General features: G+C 36.8%; 1 protein-coding gene across 2 annotated transcripts; it reads left to right on the plus strand.

Annotated features, from left to right (window-relative positions):
* The first annotated feature begins 3,925 nt into the window (after positions 1–3,925).
* On the plus strand, positions 3,926–21,195 carry ANXA1 (annexin A1). 2 transcript variants are annotated; one of them, XM_068175839.1, is made up of 14 exons: positions 4,078–4,198; positions 5,178–5,324; positions 8,725–8,803; positions 10,988–11,081; positions 11,684–11,778; positions 12,491–12,604; positions 13,187–13,277; positions 14,254–14,333; positions 15,239–15,295; positions 16,678–16,771; positions 17,352–17,447; positions 18,515–18,573; positions 19,451–19,573; positions 20,980–21,195. In XM_068175839.1, exons 3-14 carry the CDS (start codon positions 8,738–8,740, stop codon positions 21,037–21,039), a joined length of 1,029 nt encoding a protein of 342 aa, XP_068031940.1. In that variant the 5' UTR covers positions 4,078–4,198; positions 5,178–5,324; positions 8,725–8,737; the 3' UTR covers positions 21,040–21,195. The 2 variants fall into 2 exon arrangements, with proteins under 2 accessions (XP_068031939.1, XP_068031940.1); XM_068175838.1 differs by lacking the exon at positions 5,178–5,324 and having other exon boundaries at positions 3,926–4,198.
* The last annotated feature ends 1,761 nt before the right edge of the window (positions 21,196–22,956 follow it).

Below are 22,956 nucleotides of genomic sequence, written 5' to 3' on the forward strand. Positions count from 1 at the left end.
ACTTGATTTACTATTATGCACTTATTATGCAATTCTTGTTTCTTCATAGTAGTGGGACCCAATTCAGGGCTATGCCACTCAGAACAAATATGACCTTGACTGAAGTGATTCTACATGACACTTGCTCCTCGTTGTATATAGGGAATAAAATATGTTTTATTCTTTTAACCTGGACATTTTTTGTCAATAGATCCACTCACTGGTATGTATTTCAATAGCAACTAAAGGAGCACAGTTTGCTAAGGGCATATTTATAAATATTTATAATATTAATTTACTTTAAAAGAAAATCTGGCACAAGAAATGGCACTAAATGTAAAGCTACTTCAAGGAATCAATTTCAGAATGCCAAATAAACTGGGAAATCCCAGATGGATAAATTTAACCTGCATATTGCAGTACCACAGGTGGTTGATCTGCTGATTAATTTTTTGTTAATTAGTGTTGTCTCTTCTTTCTCTGAAGTTACAACAACTTAATTGTGCAGAGGACTTAATTGTAAATCAGAGGACTGCTCATCCTGCTGCTTGGTTTCCCTAGAAGAGACGGCCCAGTTCCCTTCCTCCTAAGATCAGTTGTGACATACCAACAACTCTCTTGTTTTGGTTTGGTTTTTTGTCGGGGAGGATGTTTGGACGCTTTCTCCATTAAGGGCACTGACATTTCCACAGCTTTTATGCACAGTACAATTGTTTAAATTCACTTGTGTTCCCTTGACCTGAATGACTCTTCTGTTATTATTTACACTGTCTGATTAGCATTGTACACTGCACAGGACTGTAAAAAGCTTACGCATTCCCACTTTTTCTTGTCCCCTTAGCACTTTCCCCTGAATGTGCTCTGAGTTTTACCTTCCATTGTAATTTACTATTTTTGTCACAACTTCATCATCAAACAGGTCTGTTTTGCTCTACTGTGATTTGCATGAAGGTATGTGTAACAAAGTCTTCCAATGTTTTTTTCCTAGAGGCTTCCTAGAAAGTCTACATTTTCCTTATAAAAATTACTTTGGCACACAGTTACAGGGGTTTTTGTCTAGAAGGCTGTCTGAGACATTGAAAAGCTTCTGGAAGCATTTCTCTGAACTTGAGTTCATTTAAACTGAACAGGATTTCTAATCTCCAAAATGATGTTGCCTTGACATGATTTCTCATGTGGTTACTCTGCTTGTTTCTATGAGAGGATGGGCTATTTATATTTCTCTGTGCAGGGGGCTGCTCATTAACATTTTGTGTCTTCTGGATAGCCAAGCCATGTTTAACCATAAGACTCAGAATATCCCATTACGCTTCTAAAAATTTATGGAACTGCAGAAAAGTATTTACTGCAACTAAGAGAGCAGTAAGTATTAAAGCTGATTATAGAAGCAGATGTATGTTTGATTAAACCATGGAATTCCTGCTGCCTGAGAATTATTGCTAATTCAGTATTTCATGAGGCAATAATAAAATGCAAATCCATGTTAAAAGACAGAGGTGTTAAATATTTATGCAGTGTAAATAAAATGAATCCTTATTAGACGATTCCTCAAAAATATTTATTATTTGTTTTGCATCAGTATCAACTGGGCATGTGCCTAATTTTTTCCCTATTTACAAGCTTGCAAAGAGGTTCAGAACTGAAACATGATTTGAATGGGAAATACATTAGAAATAAAACCAGATAATCCATAAGAGATATTATACAGTTTTGGATGTCCTATTATGTCTAATGAATTTTTTTTTAAGCATGAAACTAAAAAAGAAATTGTATGTCTAGATTTGAATCCATCCAGCCCATAATATAGGATCACAGGGATATACATAATCACAACCTAGATGGACTCTAGATGGACCTCACTAGAACCATGCAGATCAGGTGCAAATGAATAGATAATGTAGCTGTTCTCACTGAATTTGATATTTAAATGTATGTCAAAGGAAGAGATGAAGGTCTGAGGAGGCCCTCTACCTCAATATGCAGGAAATATATTTTTCTGAATAATGTAACTGAGACACACTTCCTAAAATAGGATTTGTACAGGAATTGGTAAATATGTAGTAAAAACACTGCATTATCTCTGGAATGTCTTCTTGGGAGCATTGCTGCCTTCAGGAGGCCTGCTGTAAGTCATACATACTCTACATCTGTATCTACGGTGTTAATGTCTTGGTTGCCTGTAACCTGAGTACAGGTGCCATGCTGCAGGTCCTGGGTGCCTAAGGAAATCGAGTAATGTGTTTCTCCTCAGTTTTTTAGGAAGTGGATAAAAGCTACTGAAGATCAATGAAGTCAAAAGGTGCCAAAGATCAGAGAGGCAGATTCCTGTTGGCTCTGGATTGCTGTCACATGGTTCAAAATGGATGGCTGTCATGGCATGAAACAGGCAGAGCTCTGTTTTATGATTTATCTCCTGACCATACTGTCAGTAGCTCCCTCAGGCTAATGCTATTTCATAACAATGCAATTTGTGAGCATCAATTTTCTCTTTATCTTATAGGCAGTCTGAAGGTCATTTGTAAAATGTGGTCTCCAGTTTCATGCAGGTAAAATCATCATTTCTTAAATTTCTCTAACCTTAACTCTTCTTTCAGACACCTTGGGTGGAATAAACACTGAGTTACAGCAGGTTGGTAGCAGACTCTGAAATAGATGTAAGGGCTGCTGCTCTCACTCTCAAACTCCATGAAAATTCCTGACTCATTTTCCTATCATTTTGTGTAGGATGGATTGCTTGGGGAAATCACATCTTCCCAACTGAGCTGAGTCATCACTAGCCTTAAGAGAAATGTTTGGCCTGGCCAAATCTGGCAGTTTATCAAGTGACCATTTTTCTTTTCTATATTCACTGAAAATTTCTGTTTCTCTCAATTGCATTCCATGCATTGAGTGTTGTAAACAAACATACTTATTTTTGTCACTTTTGAGACATTTGAACCTCTACAACAGTGGCTACATGCTTTGCGTCTTCTGAATAAATTATGACAACTCAACAATAAACAATATGCAAACTGTGATAGCTTTATGAAACAAATGACGTAGTAACAGTTAAAAACTTAGCAATAAACAATTGTTAAGAGCTCCATCCAAATGGAAAACTGCAGTTTTTGAAGTGGCAGCATTTTGTACAATAAAGTACTCTAGTGCAGATGGTGACTCATCTGAGCTCCAGGAAGACAGTGAGTCAACCAGCACCTGTCCGCCCATTAAGGAGGAAAAACAAATGCAAACAGCTTCTTCTTCAGTAGCACAAGTCAATACCTTTTTGTGATATCACTCTGAAGGTGGAACCATGGGCCTGAAAGACAATACAATTAGATTTTTAAAAAGCCCAAAAACCAAAATTAAAAAATACTATGATAAAGATGGGGTAGTAATATGATTATGGAAAAACTATATTAGAAAAAAGAGTCAACATGGAGGAGTGTCTTACTATGAACTTCTAGTACACTGATTCCTACCCTTAGCTATGCTCTTTAATAGACAGGGGGAACAGTTCCAGAAAAAGAGTAAAAACAGAGATTCTGGCCAACACCTGAGCCAAGTGAAATAAGACTGCTAGTGTCATTCTGATATGGAATTTGGGTGGGCTAAAGTAATCTGTACATCACACATCATAATTAAATAAACAAATCTACATACACCTGACTGCTTGCTCACTGTATGATTGTCAGCTAGTAGGCCCCTTCAATTATTCAGTTTACTGAAAACATCTAAAATACTTTTGTCAAATGATATATTAAATGTACAGGGGAAAGGAAATAACAAAGCATAGGAGAAATTTGCTCTCAGAGAGTCAGGGGGGCTGGGGACTCCCTGGGGGCCAGAAGTGTTCCCATGGGGGTCAGCAGGCAGGGCTTGGCAGCCCTCCTATCCCATCACCCCAGCCAGGAGCAGAAGACCTGGGGTTGGCACTGTAGGCAGCCCCAGCTTTAGGCATTTGACATCTCTATGGGGATGGGAATGTGACAGGCTATCAGCCCATAGGCTGGGTCCCACTTTCAATCCCAGCCCTCTGCAAGGCAGCAGGGCAGTAACTCAAGTGGGGAATGAGGGCTGAGGCCACTGCTGAGGGCAGATTCTGGGGCTGGGGTGGATTGGCTGCTGTGTCCTTAGCACTCCTGGAGGCTCTCTCCTTAGGCTTCTGGGATGGGGACCTCCTTGAATGTGATGAGCAGATTACTCTGAGCAGTACACATTTGGGTGTACAGAGAAAGATGTAAGTTTTGCGGGAACATGCATGTGTGTTATTTTACATTTGAGAAATTTGTGAGGATTCCATCTAATAATTACCATCAGTCTGTTCCTCTTCCTCCTCATATAATTAATTGTTAGACATGGGTTTCAAGGGCAAACTGCATTTCATGTATGTTCATGTGAGGCAGATCAGCCATATTGGAGGTACCTGTGCATTGCAGCCAGTCAGCGGGAGGAGGATGAAAGTCTGCTGGGAGCCCCATCTGCCCATTGCAAATACTTCTGATTCAGCAACATGTATTTCTTCACTGGGCATCATGCTCCAGGCCAGTCTGAGATGTTAGTGATGGTGATGTGTTGTGCTGGCTTGGCAAGGAAGTGCTTGCAGAAAACCACTTCTATCAGATATACCCTCATCTTGTGCAAATCACTCTCACTTTGAACTTCAGAGTTTAATTGGATTTTTAAAATCTCTTTCTAATTATGTAGGTGCCAATTATTGCCCTTATATTAAGTCTGCTTTTTCCATGAATTTCTTTCCAAGAAAAAACAAAAGTTATTTACATGAAATGCTAGACATGTTTTATTCCTGGATTATTTCTGCCATGGACCCACGTTCAAAAGCTGCAGAGCTGATAGCCACTGGATCTCAGTGAAGTGAGGATGCTGCCTTGGCTCTTCACCCCTTCTTCTCGCAAAGTTTCAATGAGCAAAGATATATATTAATATATTCACTTTTGAAATTATATCAGATGTTAAAATGTGAAGATAATTACTCAAATTTTGTTTTCTTAATATTTAATTGTGTGATTCCAAAAGATTTATGGCAATTTATTAAAATGGGGGATTGTGGTCAGGGCAGGAGAGGAGAGGAGAGCTACCATGGCTTGCTCATTTGTTGTCTTTTCCCTTCTGAAAGCTGCTTATACTTTCACCAGCACATAATTTCGCAATGACTTTTTTTTTCCCCCTAATGTTTCTCGACTTTGGGTGGCACCCAGATATAGCTGCTGCAGATGATTACTAGGGCTGTGGAAACACTGGTTGCTGGGTGGAGTTTCCTGCACAGGCTACAAAAGCTTTGAGAGCCCTCTGCTCCTTTGCTCCTGACTGTGCAGCCCTGCAAAGCAGTGCTCGTGAGGAGGAAGGTAGGATTTTGTAGTTCATCATTGCTCTCTGTAGACCCAGCACTTTAGGAATTGTATGCTGAATTTGTCAAGTGACCTGATGTAAACTTTCTGTGGGTTGGACTTACTGTCAGGGAAAAAGATGGGTGTGGGCAGGAGAAATTCTTTCCATTCTGGAGCATTTTACACAAGGGCTTGGGAAATTACTGCTTTTATTTAATGCAATTAAATAAAGGGAATAAAAAATGATTAAAACTTCAAAAGCAAACTTACTTGGAGTAGACCATTTCATATGCTTTCTCTTTGCTTTTTTAGTAGGCTGCTGTAGAAATCTCTAGTAAAACTGTAGTTCCTAGAAAACTATACTGTGTATGTAAACTTAAAAAATAGAAGCAGCTGTTGTTACTTCAACAACAGTGTGCTGCACTATGTAGAGGAATCATTGTTCATGAAAGTGATGAGAATCAAATCTCTTAGAAATCAAATTGAAATCAAATTGTAGAAATCAAACCAATGTTTTAGAAACACAAGACAAAATCCAGCTTTTCTGACTAAGAACTTTGCAAAGCCATGTAAAAGCTGTATCATCTGGGGTTCTTGCTGCTAAATCTTTCCTTAGACTTTTACAGGGATGAGACTATTTTTCTCTCTGATGTTTCCAAATTCAGCAGACTTTCTACTGCAAAGTAAATTACTATATTAGATCTCCTGCCTGTTTTTCTGACTGAGTGACGTGACTGTAATTTACATCAAGATCCTGGTACTGAGCCTTTGAAAGTAACCAGGCATCTGACATTCTTCATTGTATGGTTAAATAAGCATAGATAAATGCTGTCATTTGACACAGACTGTAGAGTAAAAATCTAGTTGTGTCTTTAAATATTTTTAATTCAGTATTTTCTCAAAAACATTTTTGATTGGTCCTGTTCAAGAGTGCAGGGGATTAAGGGCCAGACAGAAAGCAATATTGAGGTGATTTTTGTGAAACAACAGTTGGGTCTTTCAGTCTGGATGTATGTCTGATTTTTCAATCCCATTGCGATGTTGATCATTCCAACAGGGAATCAGTTACTTCAGTCCTTTTCATACTATATTTAAGTGGTGTTTGGACTGAATGTATCCCTCCTGCATCTAGGTATTGTTTACATGATCTCTTTGCATTTTAGAGTGGCAGGACATGTGGCAAGACCATGTCTCCATCAGGGGGCTGGCTGTCTTCCTAGATTCCAGCCTTCTTTTTTCTTATCAGCTGTAGTTTCTTCCAAAGCAGAAGAGTTTTATATTAAGTTGGTTTCTTACCTTGAAAAGCTAATTCAAGCACACTAAAGACTTCAGCTCTCCCCAGGGGCTGGTGACTATTTTGACTTCTATTAAAATTGCATTATTTCTTTACTAGATAGAAATAGATGGAAACAGTGTCTTTATTACGAAAGAAAAAAAAAAGTGTTTAAGGCACTGACTTTTTTTTCTTACTGTATCATTTAAGCCAGAAAAGACATGTAGTTTTAGAGGCTTAATAAACTCAATTTAGTGTAGTCTAGTAGCCTTCTGCTCCAGCGAGCCCCAGAGGCATGGAAACCTTTAGAGCATGGTGTCATGGGTGGGTGTAGGAGTATGTAGAAAGAAGGGATGTGCTTCCTAAAGCTAGCTCTCCCTGAAAAATGTTACTTTATCAGGGAAAACACACGTCTTCTCAGATCTGGTGCTGGGAGATTGAATCTTGTTTCATAGTTTTGAGTGGTTCTCTGCTCTGTGAATCAGTTAGTCAGCAGACATACCAGGGCATGCCAGCATTGATGACTCAGTGTACCCAGTATGGAGACTTTTAAGTGTTTCCATCCTGCTGCATATGGCCTTCATGTGTGCTGTTAAAAAATGCAGCAGAATTTTGGGTACCATACTGCTTCATATGCCACTGTTAACTTCTGTCAATAGAAGGGCACAGGAGTCACTCTGACAGCTTGAGCAAAGTGCAGGTTGCAGTTGTGATGTGAGCATGCTTTTCTGATCCTGAATAAATAGCAGGTCATAAAAGTTGATTTTCAAATCTGACTGAATATTCCTGTCCATTATTTGTCCAGTTGAGACCTACTCTAAATAACATACAAATACAGATTTTAAATCAGTTTCAGCTTTTCTGGCAGCACTAAATTCCTTCCTGAGGGAAGGAAACGAAAGCAAGAGTTTTTTGGGGAAGAGGGAATATGGCTGGCTCTTATCTTGGAGAGAGCTGCAGGCAGGCTGTGTGAGGTATTTGTCACTTTTTTGTCTGTTGAGTGCAGAAAGAAGCTTTACAGTTTAGCTGTGAGGGAGAGAAAGAGCTGGGCTGCAGCTACACTCCTTGGCCTCAACTTGTATTGAGTCAAAAGGCTGGTCTCTGCCCTTCCTACAGGACAGAGGGGATGTGTTAGCAGCATAACTAACATATTTTTTTGTAATTGTGTATGTGATCTGTAATCCAAGACTGCAAACAGAATTTCGTCTCTTAACACCAGTTTCAAAATCAGTCTTGTTTACTCAGCAGCACTATCTCTAGTTATTGCTTACACGTATGCTTTAAAACCAAGTCTTCCCTAGACCTTGCTGAGGAGGAGTGTTTTTAAAAAAATCTAGTTTGAATAACTTTATTTGATAAACTATTTATTTCTTCTGTTTCCTCACTATATTCCCCATACCAACAACAGAAATTGTTATAAAGCAACCTATTCATTATTTTCGAGTACTTAATGTTACATCCCTTCTCACTTTTTTCTTTTCTGCATAGTGACTTTTGGGAAAGCCGGGTGGACTTTCTTTCTGAGTGGTAAAAAGCAAAACTTATTTTTATTTCCTCTTCTTAAATTGGTAATATTTTATTATTATTATGCAGAAATTTTAGAAAATATGCAAGAAAATGCAATGTATATAAAACTGCCCGGATTTACTCACCTTCCTTAGAAAATGTCTAGTCAAAGAAATTACATGAAAGTATATTAACAAGGGAATTTCTTTTTTCCTGACATAATACACTAGAACTCCAACGTCAGTAAATGATGAGACAAGAACCCTTGTTTACGAGTGAATTTCAAAATAATCAAACTAAATGGGCATAGATGATAGAGTAACTAAATGGTTTCTAGTAACTTCCCTTTGCAAGTAAGTGCTAATGCTAATGTAATGCTATAAACACATACATAGTAATACTGCTATTCTTATCTAAAACTTCTGAAAGTAGCTAAGAGTGGAGGGGTGAGCAAGCAGCTGTGAAGTCCTGAAACATCAAAGTTGCCTGCCTCCAATAGTACAGGCCAGTTACCATGTGGGACATTAATCACAACATGTCATCGTGCTACAAAAGTGATTTTGAGGGTGGAAAATCTTAAGTTGCACTGGTGCTGAAAATGATGAAAAATTGTTTGTAACTTGATGCATCTCTTCCCAGAAACTCTGTCAACATGGCAATGGTATCAGAATTTCTGAAGCAGGCATGGTTCATTGACAACCAGGAGCAGGAATGTATTGTAAGTATTACCAACTTTTGAGAGCACCATGCTTATTTTCTTGTAATCTAAACATCTTTCATACATGCACATGGAGTGAAAACAGTGGCAAAAGTCTAGCAGATTAGAACTGGAACCTAATTTTATTGCAGTGTATAATCTAATGTAACCATATAACCTAGGAAGTTTGCTACAAGATGAAAAATTGCTCCTATTTGCACCTATCAGTCTAGTTATCAATTCCCCGGCAGAACTAGTTAGTGTGATTAAATTGTAGTTCCCAGTGGCCAGTCACTGACTCACTCAGATTGGCTTCTTTAATGTAGTAATCTGATGCTGAGTTGTGTGAACGTGTATGAACATGTCCTGGTAATGTATGTGAAAAAAACAGGGACTCTTTGGCTGAGGTATAGGAAGCCATGAGTTTGAACCCAGGTATGTAAAGGAGGATGTAAAGTCACTAGTGTATATCTTTCATTTCATATGTCATGCTGATGGTGGAGCAAGCTGTAGCACGTAATAAAAAACCTCAGATGATGAGTATGGTTATACATTAAAAGGGAGGCATAGAGTTGTGAGGAGTCAAGAGTTACTGTGCTAGGATGATTCAGAGAATCTTTGTGATGATGAGGTGAAGATACTGAAATGAAAGCAAAGGTGAAGCAGTACGCTGTGAAATCACACAAGTTCCCAAAAAAACTTAAAATTTGAAAACAAAATTAGATAGTGGAAATTTCAGTAAACAAAAGTTTTCTGCTCTAGGCCCTTGCAGATTTTGTAATTTTGACTCCACAACATTTTGTGCACAAACCTTTGGCTACACTATCCTATTCCCCTTCCATTCCCAGAGTCCTGAGACATTCTTGGCTATGGTGGTTACAGAGACTTTTGTATTGCTGGTAGGTAAGTTTGACATGGAAACCAGCATACAAAGGTTAGCCTGCAAGATTGAGAAACAGGCAGTGAGACAGTCTCACTCCTTTGTTGACTTAGCACACAAGACACAATGATCTCTTGAAAAGTGTGCTAGAGACTTAAGATGCAGAGATTTAATTATGAGATTTAAGTATATCTATGCTAAAGAATTAAGTATGCAGTCTGTCTGCTCTCTTACAACTCCTAGTAAGACATTTGTGTAGGGAGATGAACATTTAATTATCAAATGCTAGAAGTGTACAAAATTCAATACGAACTGTTGTATGTAAAATATGTATTCATAAAACCTTGCCCTTTCTTTTGGGATATTTTGTTTTAATGGCAAAGGATTAAAAATTTGAAATACTAGTTTGTGAAACAAGAGAAAGGCTACAGGGGAGTCTGTAGCCTTTCTGAGTCATCTAGCTAAACTAGTGGTGTCTTCTAATAGGAAATCTCACCACATATCACAACAATGGGAATTTTCTATAAATCTTTCATCCAGGAATCTTGGAGTATTTTATAATTCTGTAGTAGTAGTAGACTAGAATCAGTTATTTAGTGCTGTTGAGTTGAGTGCTGTATGAGTTATTTAATGTTGTTAGTCCTACCCGTAACTGGATGTGTCATGTTGCTGACATAGGACAAGCCAAATGATCTATTGTACAGTTCCCAGAGATCTTCAGATGTTGACTGGGGAGTGCCCATCTAGGAGCAGATTGACCAAAATCAGCTAGTGGATAATGCTTTGCAAAGACTGTGGCTTACGTCTAAAGTTTCAAAAAAGCTGGGCAAGAGGTCTCCACTTCCTTGCAGGCTTAGGCATGAACACTTCCCCAAGGTCTTGAATGCAAGAGGTGTTTGAAAGCTTAGGTATGAATCAGCTGAGGACACCTGTAATGTGGTAACACAGTCAGTTTGCATAAGATGAGCAAAAAAATGAGCACTTTACTGGAAGTGCCTGTAGAATTTAATTGTGGGTTTAGAGGCTTTAAATTTGAGCATAATTTCCTAATTATGACAGCTAATTTTTTTCCTATGCAATCCAACTTACACTAAAAAATAGGTGTTCAGGTACCTGAGCCAATTTATGAAGTACTTTTTTGTTTAATATGAGAGCAAGGCATAACCATTATTGAACCCATTCAATTACCTGTAGCTACAAAACTGTATATTTTTGATGATACAAGGCAATCCCAAATGCATGGTTTATTTGGGCATTGAAAACTGCTTCTGTACAAAAATATTCCTCGGTATGAGCAAATTTTATTTTTCATTTTCCCTCTGCAGAAGAGCTCAAAAGGTATCCATGGAGTACAGTCATACCCAAATTTTGATCCATCATCTGATGTTGTTGCTTTGGACAGAGCTATTACTGTAAAAGGTAACAGGAGTAAATATTTAACTTACTGCATTAGGACTCTTCCTTTGAAAATTTTGAGAATAGCACAGAATAAAATACGGGAGCAAGAGGCAGTGGCAAGCGGGAGAGATGCCTCTACTTTTAAAAGCTTGGCAATACATTAAATTATCCCACTTGGTGAAGAATCTCAACCCTTTGTTGAGATTCAGCCTGATGTTGTATTATGCTTTCAGACCTTAATGCTATATTAAAGTTCTTGAATATGTGGAAGGAAGGGTTGAAAAAATTTAATTTCTAGAGATGGAAATAATACTGCAGCATACCATACTAATACTTTTTGGCTTGATTTCCATAGAATTCCTGCAAGAGGTAGTGATTATGGTGATAATACATTGTATGCTTCTGTTACATATCTCTCTTTATTTGATGGATCTATTTATTTGGTTTCTTAGCTACATCACTAATCTCGTGAGTTTGTAGAGGATAACAGTTTTCCTTTGGTTAAATTTGAGTTTGTCAAGAAATCAAAATATGAAATAAAGCAGATAATAATTTTTAAAAATTAAGTGGCTAAGTGATGTATATATTTTGAATATATTAGACTTTTGTTTGTTTATTCATAGGTGTGGATGAAGCCACCATCATTGACATCTTGACTAAGAGAACAAATGCTCAGCGACAGCAGATCAAAGCTGCTTATCAGCAGACTAAAGGAAAGGTAAAGTATATTCAAACCAAGCTTAATTTTCACTCAGAGTATCAAAGTTTCTCCTGACTCAAATGGTATATATGAGTAAAGATAGAATACTGAGTAGGATAGGAGAGTTGTAGGACCATAACACTCTTCCCCAAGTCTACCAACATTGCTATAGGGAGGGACTTCTAGTGATTTTAGAACATTTTTAGATAGGCAGCAGAATAAATCAGATTTAAAATTTTTTTTTCACCCCTCTTAAATTTAGGTCAAATTAGAATATAGTCTCTATCTTCAGAACTTGTGGTTTTGTTTAGGGTGATATTACAAATGTTCACTTCAAACTTCATACAATAAACAATGAGGTCAAATGTTACACAAATAACCAACTCAGTCATAATTGTAAGAGTAATATGACATTATCTTCTCTTGAAGCACAAGCAGCCTATTTTGAATCTTCTTCTGATGCTGTAAATGTATGAATATAGCTGAAAATGTGTGAAAGCACTTGAGAATACTTACTGAAAAACCCTGTCTGGCACTTTAATTAATGTAAAGTGTCAAATGTGGCAAATTTGAAACTTGAAGTAGGGCTTCATAATTCTTTCTATTAGATACAGGAATGATGTAGACTTAGATTGATCTGAGGTCAGACTAATTTTTGGACTGCAGCTGAACAGTGGCTACACTTCTACCATTCATTAACTTAGTCTATTTCTTATTCTTCCTGAAACAGAGTCTAGAAGAGGCTTTGAAAAAAGCTCTGAAAAGCCATCTAGAAGATGTTGTTTTGGCTTTGCTCAAAACTCCAGCTCAATTTGATGCTGAAGAATTAAGAGCCTCTATGAAGGTAAGGCAAAATTTTCAGAGAAAAACTTTCCTAGAGAACATCTGTGCTTTTCAAGGCCCATAAATAAACTGGACATAGATTTCAAGGCTTGTGTATTATCTTTCTTTTAACTGCATTTTGTTAAATAAATTTGTATTGGTAACTCAGTTTATGAGAACAAGACCAAATAATCCCTGCTGAATTTCAGAGCTGGGGGAGATTCTTTTGTGAGAATGAACTCTTTCTTGGCCTCTGAAAATTGGTTGCTAATGGGAGCCATAGCATTTACATCAATGTTTACATAGGAGAAAGAAAAAAGGAAAAGGGGTCTTTCTTCTTCATAGATTTTACATTTTTATCTTTTATGTGCACTGTTTGATCCTTTTAGCACTTCTTTTTGGCACCAATGTATTGAATGTGATAAAAATTTAATTCCAAAAGAGCTGAAATTGCATAATATGGAAGAACAATATTTTTAATTTTTATTTCTCATTGCATGTGGTGCCTTCAAAACCAAGTCAATGATTTTCATCTTATTTCTGTTATGAATTTTATGTTTGTTCTGTTGAGGAACATCTCTAAAACTTCAATCGCTTTCATCAGGGGCTTGGTACTGATGAAGATACCTTAATTGAGATTCTGGCCTCAAGAAACAACCAAGAGATCAGAGAAGCCAACAGATACTACAAGGAAGGTAATTCAGAGCAAGAAAGAAGTATTAAGAAGCAAGAGAGAAGTTACACCATTGTATAACCCTATGGCAGATACATCAGAGTCATAGCCTCACTTCTTAGCATGAGGAGCTGAGAACAAAATAGGAGGCAAATGACGCTTCACAAAAAGTTGACAGGGTTGCTGTGGACAGAGATCATGGTGACTTTTGCTGACCTATGTAGATCCCAATAGTGAAGGAAAAGATATATCAGCACTACTGGGATTGTGGGTGTCTCATGGAATGAGTCACACATTCAGATGTTTTCTTGGATGCATGCAAAGACAAGCTGCTTTTCTTCCCCTGTGACTAAACCTTGGCTGACATTTTAAGATAAAAGCATAGGCTTGGAAAAAAAGAAATCTTACTTAGTTAGCAACACAGATGTGTTAGCAGTAGGAATAACCAGTGACCTGTAGGGGGAAAACACTTGAAGAAATTGCTACAATGTAATGTGGTGTCCCTCTTACATATAGAGTTTACTGTATTGTCTAATTAAATCCTGTTTTCTGAGATGATAAGGTAACTTTTACCAAGACATTTCTTCATAGATGCCTATATTAAAAGCTTGATTTTTTGGGAGAGTTTTATTTTTGAGTTCAATACTTATAAGAACAGCCAGAAGTAAGAATGAAAAAGGCTTAGAAGAAGGTTTGTGTATTTTATAAGCAGAAACCCGAGACAATGCTACCCACAAGTCCTTAGAAAAGGACATTTTCCAGCACATTTTAGGTTTAACCTCCAAATTCACAGCACATCTCAGGATTTAAAGGCTACGTTACAAATAAACTCCTTTACTTAAAGCCAAATGAAAGTAAGAAACCCACATTTCCAGTGGGCATTTTTAAGTGGGAAATTAAGAAAATATAGAAAAATAACATGGAGTGGTTTGATGGGACCTTTAAAGATTATGTAGTCAACTTAGTTGATAACTTCAAAACAAACTATTTGGTTGCAGTGCTTAAGAGAGATCTGACACAAGACATCATCTCTGACACATCTGGAGACTTTCAAAAGGCTTTGGTTGCTCTAGCCAAGGTATGCTATGCTTAAACATTTTGAGTGACAGTATCTATAATCAAAAATCAACATTCTCAAGACTACTTTAGAGAGACATGCAATAAATGAAAATTTATGCAATACTAATTTCCTTGCATTGCTTTTTTAAACTTTCATATCCTAGACCATTAGAAACCGTTCTTAAACAAAATATAATGAGATTTTATCTCAAACGCCTTTTAAAAACTTCATTGTAATACAATATTCCTTTTTAATTAGTTATGCTTTTAAGACTTTTTTTGTGCTATCTTTAAGTGCTAGAAAAAGTAACAGGCATAATGTCATGTCAATTGACTAGAAAAAGAATAAATGTTTAAAATTAGAGAAATAAATTTTTTTTCTTTCCTGTTAATGAATGTTTCTAGTAGTTAAATAAAGGGACCAAGTGTTTTGTAAATTTGCATTCAAAAGTAGATGAGTTCAAACACTGGAACTTCCCAATTAAAATACCCTTTTAAAATTAATAAATATTTGATTTTTGAGTATATGTATGTGAACCTTTTACTTGCATACAGGATGATTTTTTGATGCATCCATGTGAATGGTTTAGACTTCCAGTTTTAAATTTCAAATCTGAAAGTAGTCTATTGCATGATCATCAGGGAGCAAGTCACAGGTCTGAAGCCTGTAGTTTACTGTCAAGAAACAAATACTTCCTGTGGATTTTTAGGTAGGAGTTAAGAAATAAGTCACTGATGGCTGTAGATGTTCTCTGATTACAAATACAATGGTTTTATTCACAGGATGATTCACATAACTGCACCTATTTCCAGTTTTGTATTTGCTTATGTATGAGAGTGGTGCTTCAGAACTCTCAAATGTTGAGCTTTAGAGAACCAAATGATTGTGAATACCAGTGAAATTTTATTTATTTCTTCATGTAGGCTGATCGGTGTGAAAATCCTCATGTGAATGATGAACTTGCTGACAATGATGCCAGGGTAAGGTCATACTTGGCACTTTGCAGAACTTCTTTTTCTGAGATTGTTGAAATTGCAGAACTTCTTCTAATTGAGATTCTTCTGGCTGTGTGAATCCTGTGCATTGCAGACCTAACAGAGATTTCAATGTCATGCAGCAATTACTTCTGAGGAGATAGTATTGTACAAAGTTCATGTAAGTTAATTGTATGAAGGAAATTAGATTTTCACCCTAATATCTAGCTTCAGAAACATTTCTGCAGGACCTCGTCTAGTTCATGAAAAGCATGAAGACCATTTGAAGTACAAGTCAACAAGCGGAGGAATCAGACCCAGTCTTGCTTCTGTTTATAAAACAGTTCTTGGATTAAGGAACAATAGTGTGCTCATCTATATGCAGAATCAGCTACCATACACTGACCATTGTGAACTCTGTAGCATGTTAGATATTGGTATTGCTTTTTAGTGACAAACCTTTCAAGATTATTGGTAAACCTCACAGTCGTTTTCTCAATAATTATAACATAAACATCTGATCTTTTTCTTATTTCTTCCAACATTAGTGGGACTATCTTTGCTAAAATCTTGATAAAACTCAGCAGTCCTTGCTGAGTTTTCACCAACAAAATGTTACATCACAGTTACAATTTAAATTTAGATGACTTCAAATTGATTTTTTAAAAAAACCCAGCCAAGAAAAGGCCATTGAGAAATACTGCTTTAATTCCTGTTACATAAAGAGTTTAGTTCTGTCATCAGCCCTAGATATGAAAATAAATTAATACTCTTTTCTAAGTTCAAAAGTTCAGTGCTGTTTATCTTGATGAAGAATGTTAAATCTTCGTGCTGTGGGAAGGTCTTTTATTATTACTCTTAGAGAGGTTTGAGAAGGTGAGGAAAATGGAGGAGACTGATTTGGTTTCCTGGAAGTAAAAATCATTCCTGGAAAGATCAGGAAGTACTTAGTACATAGGTTTCTCCTGCATATTGCACCAGTTAGTTGCAGAAATAATTTAGTCAGTCTTAAAAAATCCTACCAGTCCTAAACTTCCTGAACTTCGGCAGTTTTAAGAAATCCTACTGGTCCTGAGGCTTTCATGTAGATTGCTATCGTGACAAATGAAAAATAACTTCATTCAACAATGCTGTATACCCAGGAAAGCTAGATTATGATTGAAAATATGTTTTCTAGCTGCACAGTGTTCCCTAGGTACTATTAAGACATAAGTGAAGTATGAAGTATTACTTGGCAGAGGTGGAGTTAGGTAGGGTAGAGTTTTGATCTGGATTTTTTCAAGGAATAGGGTTCATTACTAACAAGCAATGGCCCTCAAAATACAGTATTCTTGTTTGAGTTTTACTGGTTCGATATTGACCTTGTGACCTTCTTTTCTTTATGACAGGCCTTGTATGAAGCAGGAGAGAAAAGGAAAGGAACAGATACCAATGTGTTCATAACTGTTCTTACTACAAGAAGCTACCCGCATCTTCGAAGGGGTAGGTTGAACAAAGCTTCATGCTTTTCTGGGATGATTTTTGAACATCGCCTGGTCATGAATTCAGAGAAGATACAGATTATCAAGACATTACTCTGATTGGAAGTATGCCTGCGGATAAAGGGTGTAGTTGGCAGCCTAGCTGTCCTTTCAGTAGTAGAGATGAGCAATATCATTTAGGCTATTAAAAAATCTGAAATCTCAGCTGGGTTATGATCACAATGCCAAGCAATGAGAGCTCCCCAAAGTGGTCTTGCTTCTTAGCCAGTTTGCCCTAGACAAACTGGGGGGGAACAGGGGGGCGGCTATCAGGGGCCTATCACACAATGTCCCAGGCCCTGGGGTAGTCAGTTGGCCACCTCTACTCCAACCAATGGGAAAGAACCCTTCCATCCTACCAAAGTCTCATTCCATATGCTGACTCCTTCAGCAGTAACTGACGTACAGTAACGCTGCTCTTTACACTGTGCTGTCTGAAGAAAATGAGAAAGATGACCCACAAACTGTCCTCTGCTACAGCAGTGAGGACAGAGTAGGGCAGAGACTGTGCAGGGAGAATACTGTTCTTTCCCATTATTTAGTCTTTCAGAAGTACACCAAATACAGCAAGCATGACATGAACAAGGTACTGGATTTGGAGCTGAAAGGTGATATTGAGAATTGCCTCACTGCCCTTGGTAAGTGGTTCTGCAGATTGAAGCCTACTGTATGTTCTGACTAAACTTAACCTTAGTTAAGTCATAGTTGCTCTGATTAGAAACTGTTCTGTACTTAACCTGCTTAATAGAGATGCTTGCTAAATGACTTGGAAAGTCTAATCTAATCATGGTGATTTAATTGACACACCTAAAATCAGTTGAAGTTAATGAATGAGTAGAAATACCCCTCCTAATATTTGGAAAGGTCTATTAAGGAGAAGAGATGAGTTGCCTACACCGGAAAACCTTTACAAGAAACAAATATGCCAAAAAAAGCTGTCAGAACAGGTATAGTTTGTATCAAAAATCCAATAGTTTTAAACCTGTCTTCAACCAAAGCCACTCTTCTCCAAGGTTCATGTTGCAAGAATACTTACAATATTGATTATTAAAAACATAAAAAAATTCTTTCAGTGATTTTGTTCAAGAAAATGTTCATATAAATTTAGTGACTGTTGTTCATGAACAATAAGGTAAGGAAGGGACTCCTCTTACCAATGAATCAGGGTTGTAACTGAAATCCAGGCACCCATCTTGTTCTTAGCTTTCATATCATATGAAAACATATAATATCAATCATTCTTTGGATAAAAGAATGATTTTCATCAGATTGCTCTTAATATAAAAATTGAACAATAACTTGGTTTACAAAATACCGGATTTTATAACCTCCAGCTCTGCTATAGAAGGCATAAATGTTTTCACATTTTTCTTCTTGGGAACTGCAACATCTTCATTAATTTTATAATTAAATATAAATATTTATTATAAATAATTATAAATATATAAATATAAATTTTATAGTCTCTCTGTAAACTAGGGAGAAATGTGTTGTTTTTATGGTAATTATTCTCCCCTTATTAAATTACTTACTGAATAAACAGAGGAAAGAATCTTCTTGTCCTCGTACATTATGAAGAAAGGTAACAAAAAAGTACATAAATAGGGTTATGCAGGTAGGAAAAATAAAAGGGTTTTGAAAGTGTTTTATTATACGTTTATTACATGTATAGCAGAAGTGACCTTGTCTCACTGCTTCATTACAGTAAAATGTGCCACAAGCAAGCCAGCTTTCTTTGCAGAAAAACTCCATTTGGCAATGAAGGTAATCTAAATAAAAATCTCCTCTTTGTAAACATGAGCTGCTTTATAAGCAGAAAAATAAAAAGTTAGCTAAAGGTCTCTAGGCCCTTTGTGTGATGGAAAAAGACTGCAGAGGGAAATTCAGAGTGTTTGTCTCACTCCTTTTGTTCCTTCCTTTGAAACCTGAGACTTTCTGTTGGAGGAGTTGTCTGTTTGCTGTAATGTGCTCAGGAAGGCATCTGTCCGTCCACACATATCTTTTACTGTTACAGGGAGGAAGCAGACTGGAACCCTTATGAAACAACAATTATTATAAAAAGGGAAAAGGAGAGCAATTATAGATCTCAGCAGGAACATTGTGGAAAGCTAATCTATAATGATATATCCATGAACCTTCTGGCGGATTTGGAACCCATGTTAGTGAGGCAGCTGGAGGTCATGAAACAGTCTAGTACGTAGGTATTGTCATAACTCCTGTGACTTGTTTAGAAGCAGTCTGGGAAACATTGAGTGAAACATTATGAAAATGCAGATCACTGCACTACTAAAACAGTAATTAAAAAAAGCAGTAAAGTCTAGGCTGTCCCTAATGTTGAGCAAGCACAGTGAAAGAGATGTCTGTTTTTAGGAAACAGCTAAAAGAAATATTTAAAAATACTAAAAGTCCTTAAAAACAATAGGGTAGAGGTAGCCTATCAGAAGTGTTTTGTGCTCATAGGGCAGATATGAGACCTCCCTGTCACAAGAGATACTAAAGGAAAAGGAAAGGGGTATGTTCATCTATACAGAAGCCTGATGGATTAACATACAGAACTTGATCAAAAGAATTTCAGTGACAAAAGTAGAATAATTATTTTCCTTCTTTTTTCTCCCCCTTTCTTCTTTGTTTCTTTTAACAGGGTGCTGGGACCCGGCACAAAGACCTCATCAGAATCATGGTTTCACGCCACGAAGTGGATATGAATGAGATCAAAGGCTATTACAAGAGTCTGTATGGCATCTCTCTCCGCCAAGCCATTATGGTAGGTTTTCTCCCATGTGACACATGAAACACAAAGCAACCAGATAATTTTTGAAGTCTGCTAAAGATCTGTTAATTTCTCTGCTCCTCAGTCACCAGTTCATCCTGCATAGCTCATTGCAGATGAATACCTTAAGTTTCCAATGGCCCACAGGCTGGGACAGTAAATTCTTTTTCCAGTTCAAAGTTGTTGTCAAAAGAGCTATAGAAATACTAGTGATACATTTCTCAGGATATCATCTTACAGTAGAATCCAAGAGCTGAAAGGAGAGTACAATATCCCCAAATTCTTGTACTTAAGCAGTACCTTGGCAGGAGAGTGGAGATGATTGCCATGACAGCTCTGGGGGAGGTATTTGACACAACTGGATATTGGCTTTTAACATTTGGGGTACTCCAGCAAATGAATTTTTAATTTTATTAACATGTATTTGGCCTGTTTTCCCTATGTCCTAAGTAAATGAGTTAAACTAACAAAAATATTTTGTTAAAAGGGACTGACCACCCAATATACTTTGCAGAAAATTCAAGTGGTGAGGGACTCTAAGAAAGCTAAACTGGCAGAGCATCTTTGTGGAGAGTAGTAGACATTACCAAAAAAAATAGATGTCTTGACTGGAGTAGAAACATACTTCCTACATGTATGATAATACCTTTTGGATTTTTATTGATGTCTGCTAATTTTTAAGTTAGGTGCCAAAGGTCAGTTTTAATCTTCCCTTAAGCATGTGTGTTACCTGTAATTTGGCATGTAATTACACCACCTCATCATATTACAAAGTGGTGATTGCATCCAAATATCTTGAGGCATAGCTTGGCTACACTAAACAATTCATATACCTCTGAAAACTAGATTAAAATTAGAGAAAACAAGAAATGCATGTAATAATTACACTGCATACTTAATGCATATTATCCATTTTTACCAAACTGAATAAGCAATCCCATGGTGAGCAGAGTATCACTGTACTGTTAGCCTTTGTTTGAGATGCTCCTAGACACTATGTGTATACACAGTATTTTAATATTAATGAGCTTTAGACACCACTGATCAAAAAAGAAAGTTTAACTTTATTTAGAGTAAAAGCTTAAACTCCTGGGTAGATAAAACTCTTCTGTGCTTCTCTTCTTCACTTAGGCTGCTAAACCTTCCAAAATTTTTACTAGCCTTGTCTACCTATGCTCCACTCTGGAAATGCATGTGTTTATTTCTAGATCATACAAATAACTTCAGTGACAGTGCTTGCTTCCGGCTCAGTCTGTGGCTAACTTGTGTTTTATCAAGTGATTAATTTATATAGATGGAGCACTGATGTTTGATCAATGTATATTGAATGTTAATTGAAATTTATTTTACTTGAGATCATTATTCTAACAATTGTGAGGTTTTCATGCTTAAATTTACAGGATGAACTCAAAGGGGATTATGAAACCATCCTGGTGGCTTTATGTGGAAGTGACAACTAAGTTTCATGTTCCTGAAATGCACTCAAGCCCGCTTGCAGAAAATCTTTATATTTGCATGTTTATGTAAAACACAGGCTTTACATACAGAGGTTTCTGTGGAATGGCACTTAGTGCATACATACTATGTTGAAAACCTGTAACCCAGAGTGGTTTTTTTTCAATATCCTTGCTCTGAACAGTATCATTATTTCTGGTTGCCATTACTTATCCTAAGTGAAAGAATGCCCCCCCCCGCAAGTTTCTATTCACGTGATTAATTATGAACATTTTTCATAAAGTTTTCATCTATGCTAAGCAAATAAACTTTTAAAAATTAAATTCAGCGATGTGTAACTTTGTATATCCTTTGTTGCTATTCTGCATTTAATTTCATGTTATGTGAGTGCAGTGTGCGTGAGGGGGAAAATCAGTAAACAGCTTATTCAAAAAACAATGTAGTGACATCAAGTATAGCTCTGATCTGCCTAAGATTTCTTTTGGGCAGAGTGCAATAGGGTTTCAACAGAAACATGTCCTTTGTGAGAGCCCAGCCTAATTATTCAACTTCAAAATGGGAATGAGGGAACACTTAGAATTTTCATTTAGACTAAAGGAGAAGATAAACATGTTAGTAGTATGAAAACAGTTGTTACCTGATTACAGGGGCTTTACCAGACCATGGAACACAGGAATTGTTTACTATGCATTGCTGCATTTGAAGCACTTCTCCTAATTTTAAGGCATTTCACTATTTTTTAAAGTATTGTATGTATGTATCTTAGTCAGAGGCAGTTGCATTTTGATTGTATTTTATTTTTGTCGTACTCTAAAATGCAAATGCTGATTGTTTTGAAGAGGAAGGATTGGTTTGTAGAGTGCTGTATCAAGGAGAAGTCACAGTTTTACTGCAAGCCAGCTCAATCCCCCTAGGTATTCACTTTTGTCTGAGAGGCACAAGATTCTGTGCTGTTAGGGAGCTATTTCCTTAAACATTGAAAGAAACAGAAGTTTTTTAGAAAATTCCATTCATGTGGCTCTTTCATGTGGATATTTCACAATTGTTTTAAATGTTGTTATCTATTTATTGCCATGGAAACTTACAGCCCTTTATTATAGTCTGGAAACTTTCATACTGCAAAAAATAGGACTGAGGTTAATGCTTGTGAAACAGAGCACCATCTATGTCACTGCCAAGAAGGCCCTGTGATGGTCTGAGTAGAAGTGAGAGCTGTTTCTAAACAAAATCAAAATAAACTAAGATTTTAAGGTATGCTGACAAAATGGAAAGGTCATTTCCTGGCATTAAGAAGGACAGTTCTTGTCTTAAAGAGCTATGCTGCACAGTAAAGGGGAGAGATAGAAAATTAAATGGACCAGCACAAATAGTCTTTGTTTTCAATGCAAATTAATAATAGCATCAGCAGTGAAATGTAAGTAAAAGCCTACATACGCTAGCTCTAGTCAGATTGTCATTAAGATAAGATGGATTACCACAGAAGACTAGCAATCAAAGGTTGCTTGGATGTTTTTTTGTTCCTGTCTTTTTGCATCAAAGGAAAAAAAGTCACATAAAACCACTGGAAATGAGTTTTAGTAAGTCTTTAAGGACTCCATACAGTAGCATGCTTCTCTCTTTGCTGAGCTTCAAGCATGGGAAGAGTCCACAGATTTGTACCAAGGAAGTATATTTACAATTTTCCTCCTGCTCTTTTCCCAACCAATATTAGATATTAAACACCAGTATAAGGAAAAATAAGAAAGCCCAAATAAAAATGTAATTTTTCTAAACTTACCTCAAAATCCAAAAGTCAACTATGACAATGTTGTATTGTAAAGAACTTCTTAGTGCTTATTCAGACTGTCCAGAGGGAGGCTTGTTGGGGCACAGTGCTGGAATTTTCACCACTATTTTAGTGAAGGGATTAATGAATTTTATTA

Source organism: Anomalospiza imberbis, chromosome Z (assembly GCF_031753505.1).
Source record: "Anomalospiza imberbis isolate Cuckoo-Finch-1a 21T00152 chromosome Z, ASM3175350v1, whole genome shotgun sequence".
Lineage (NCBI taxonomy): Eukaryota > Metazoa > Chordata > Aves > Passeriformes > Viduidae > Anomalospiza > Anomalospiza imberbis.

Excerpts from the sequence above, each read along its gene's own strand:
- ANXA1 (XM_068175838.1), top strand. The coding sequence starts at position 4,029 with ATGAGGGCTGAGGCCACTGCTGAGGGCAGATTCTGGGGCTGGGGTGGA. Across the intron at positions 15,296-16,677 it reads TTGCTGACAATGATGCCAGG|GCCTTGTATGAAGCAGGAGA; the intron begins GTAAGGTCATAC and ends TCTTTATGACAG. Across the intron at positions 17,448-18,514 it reads GAATTGCCTCACTGCCCTTG|TAAAATGTGCCACAAGCAAG; the intron begins GTAAGTGGTTCT and ends GCTTCATTACAG.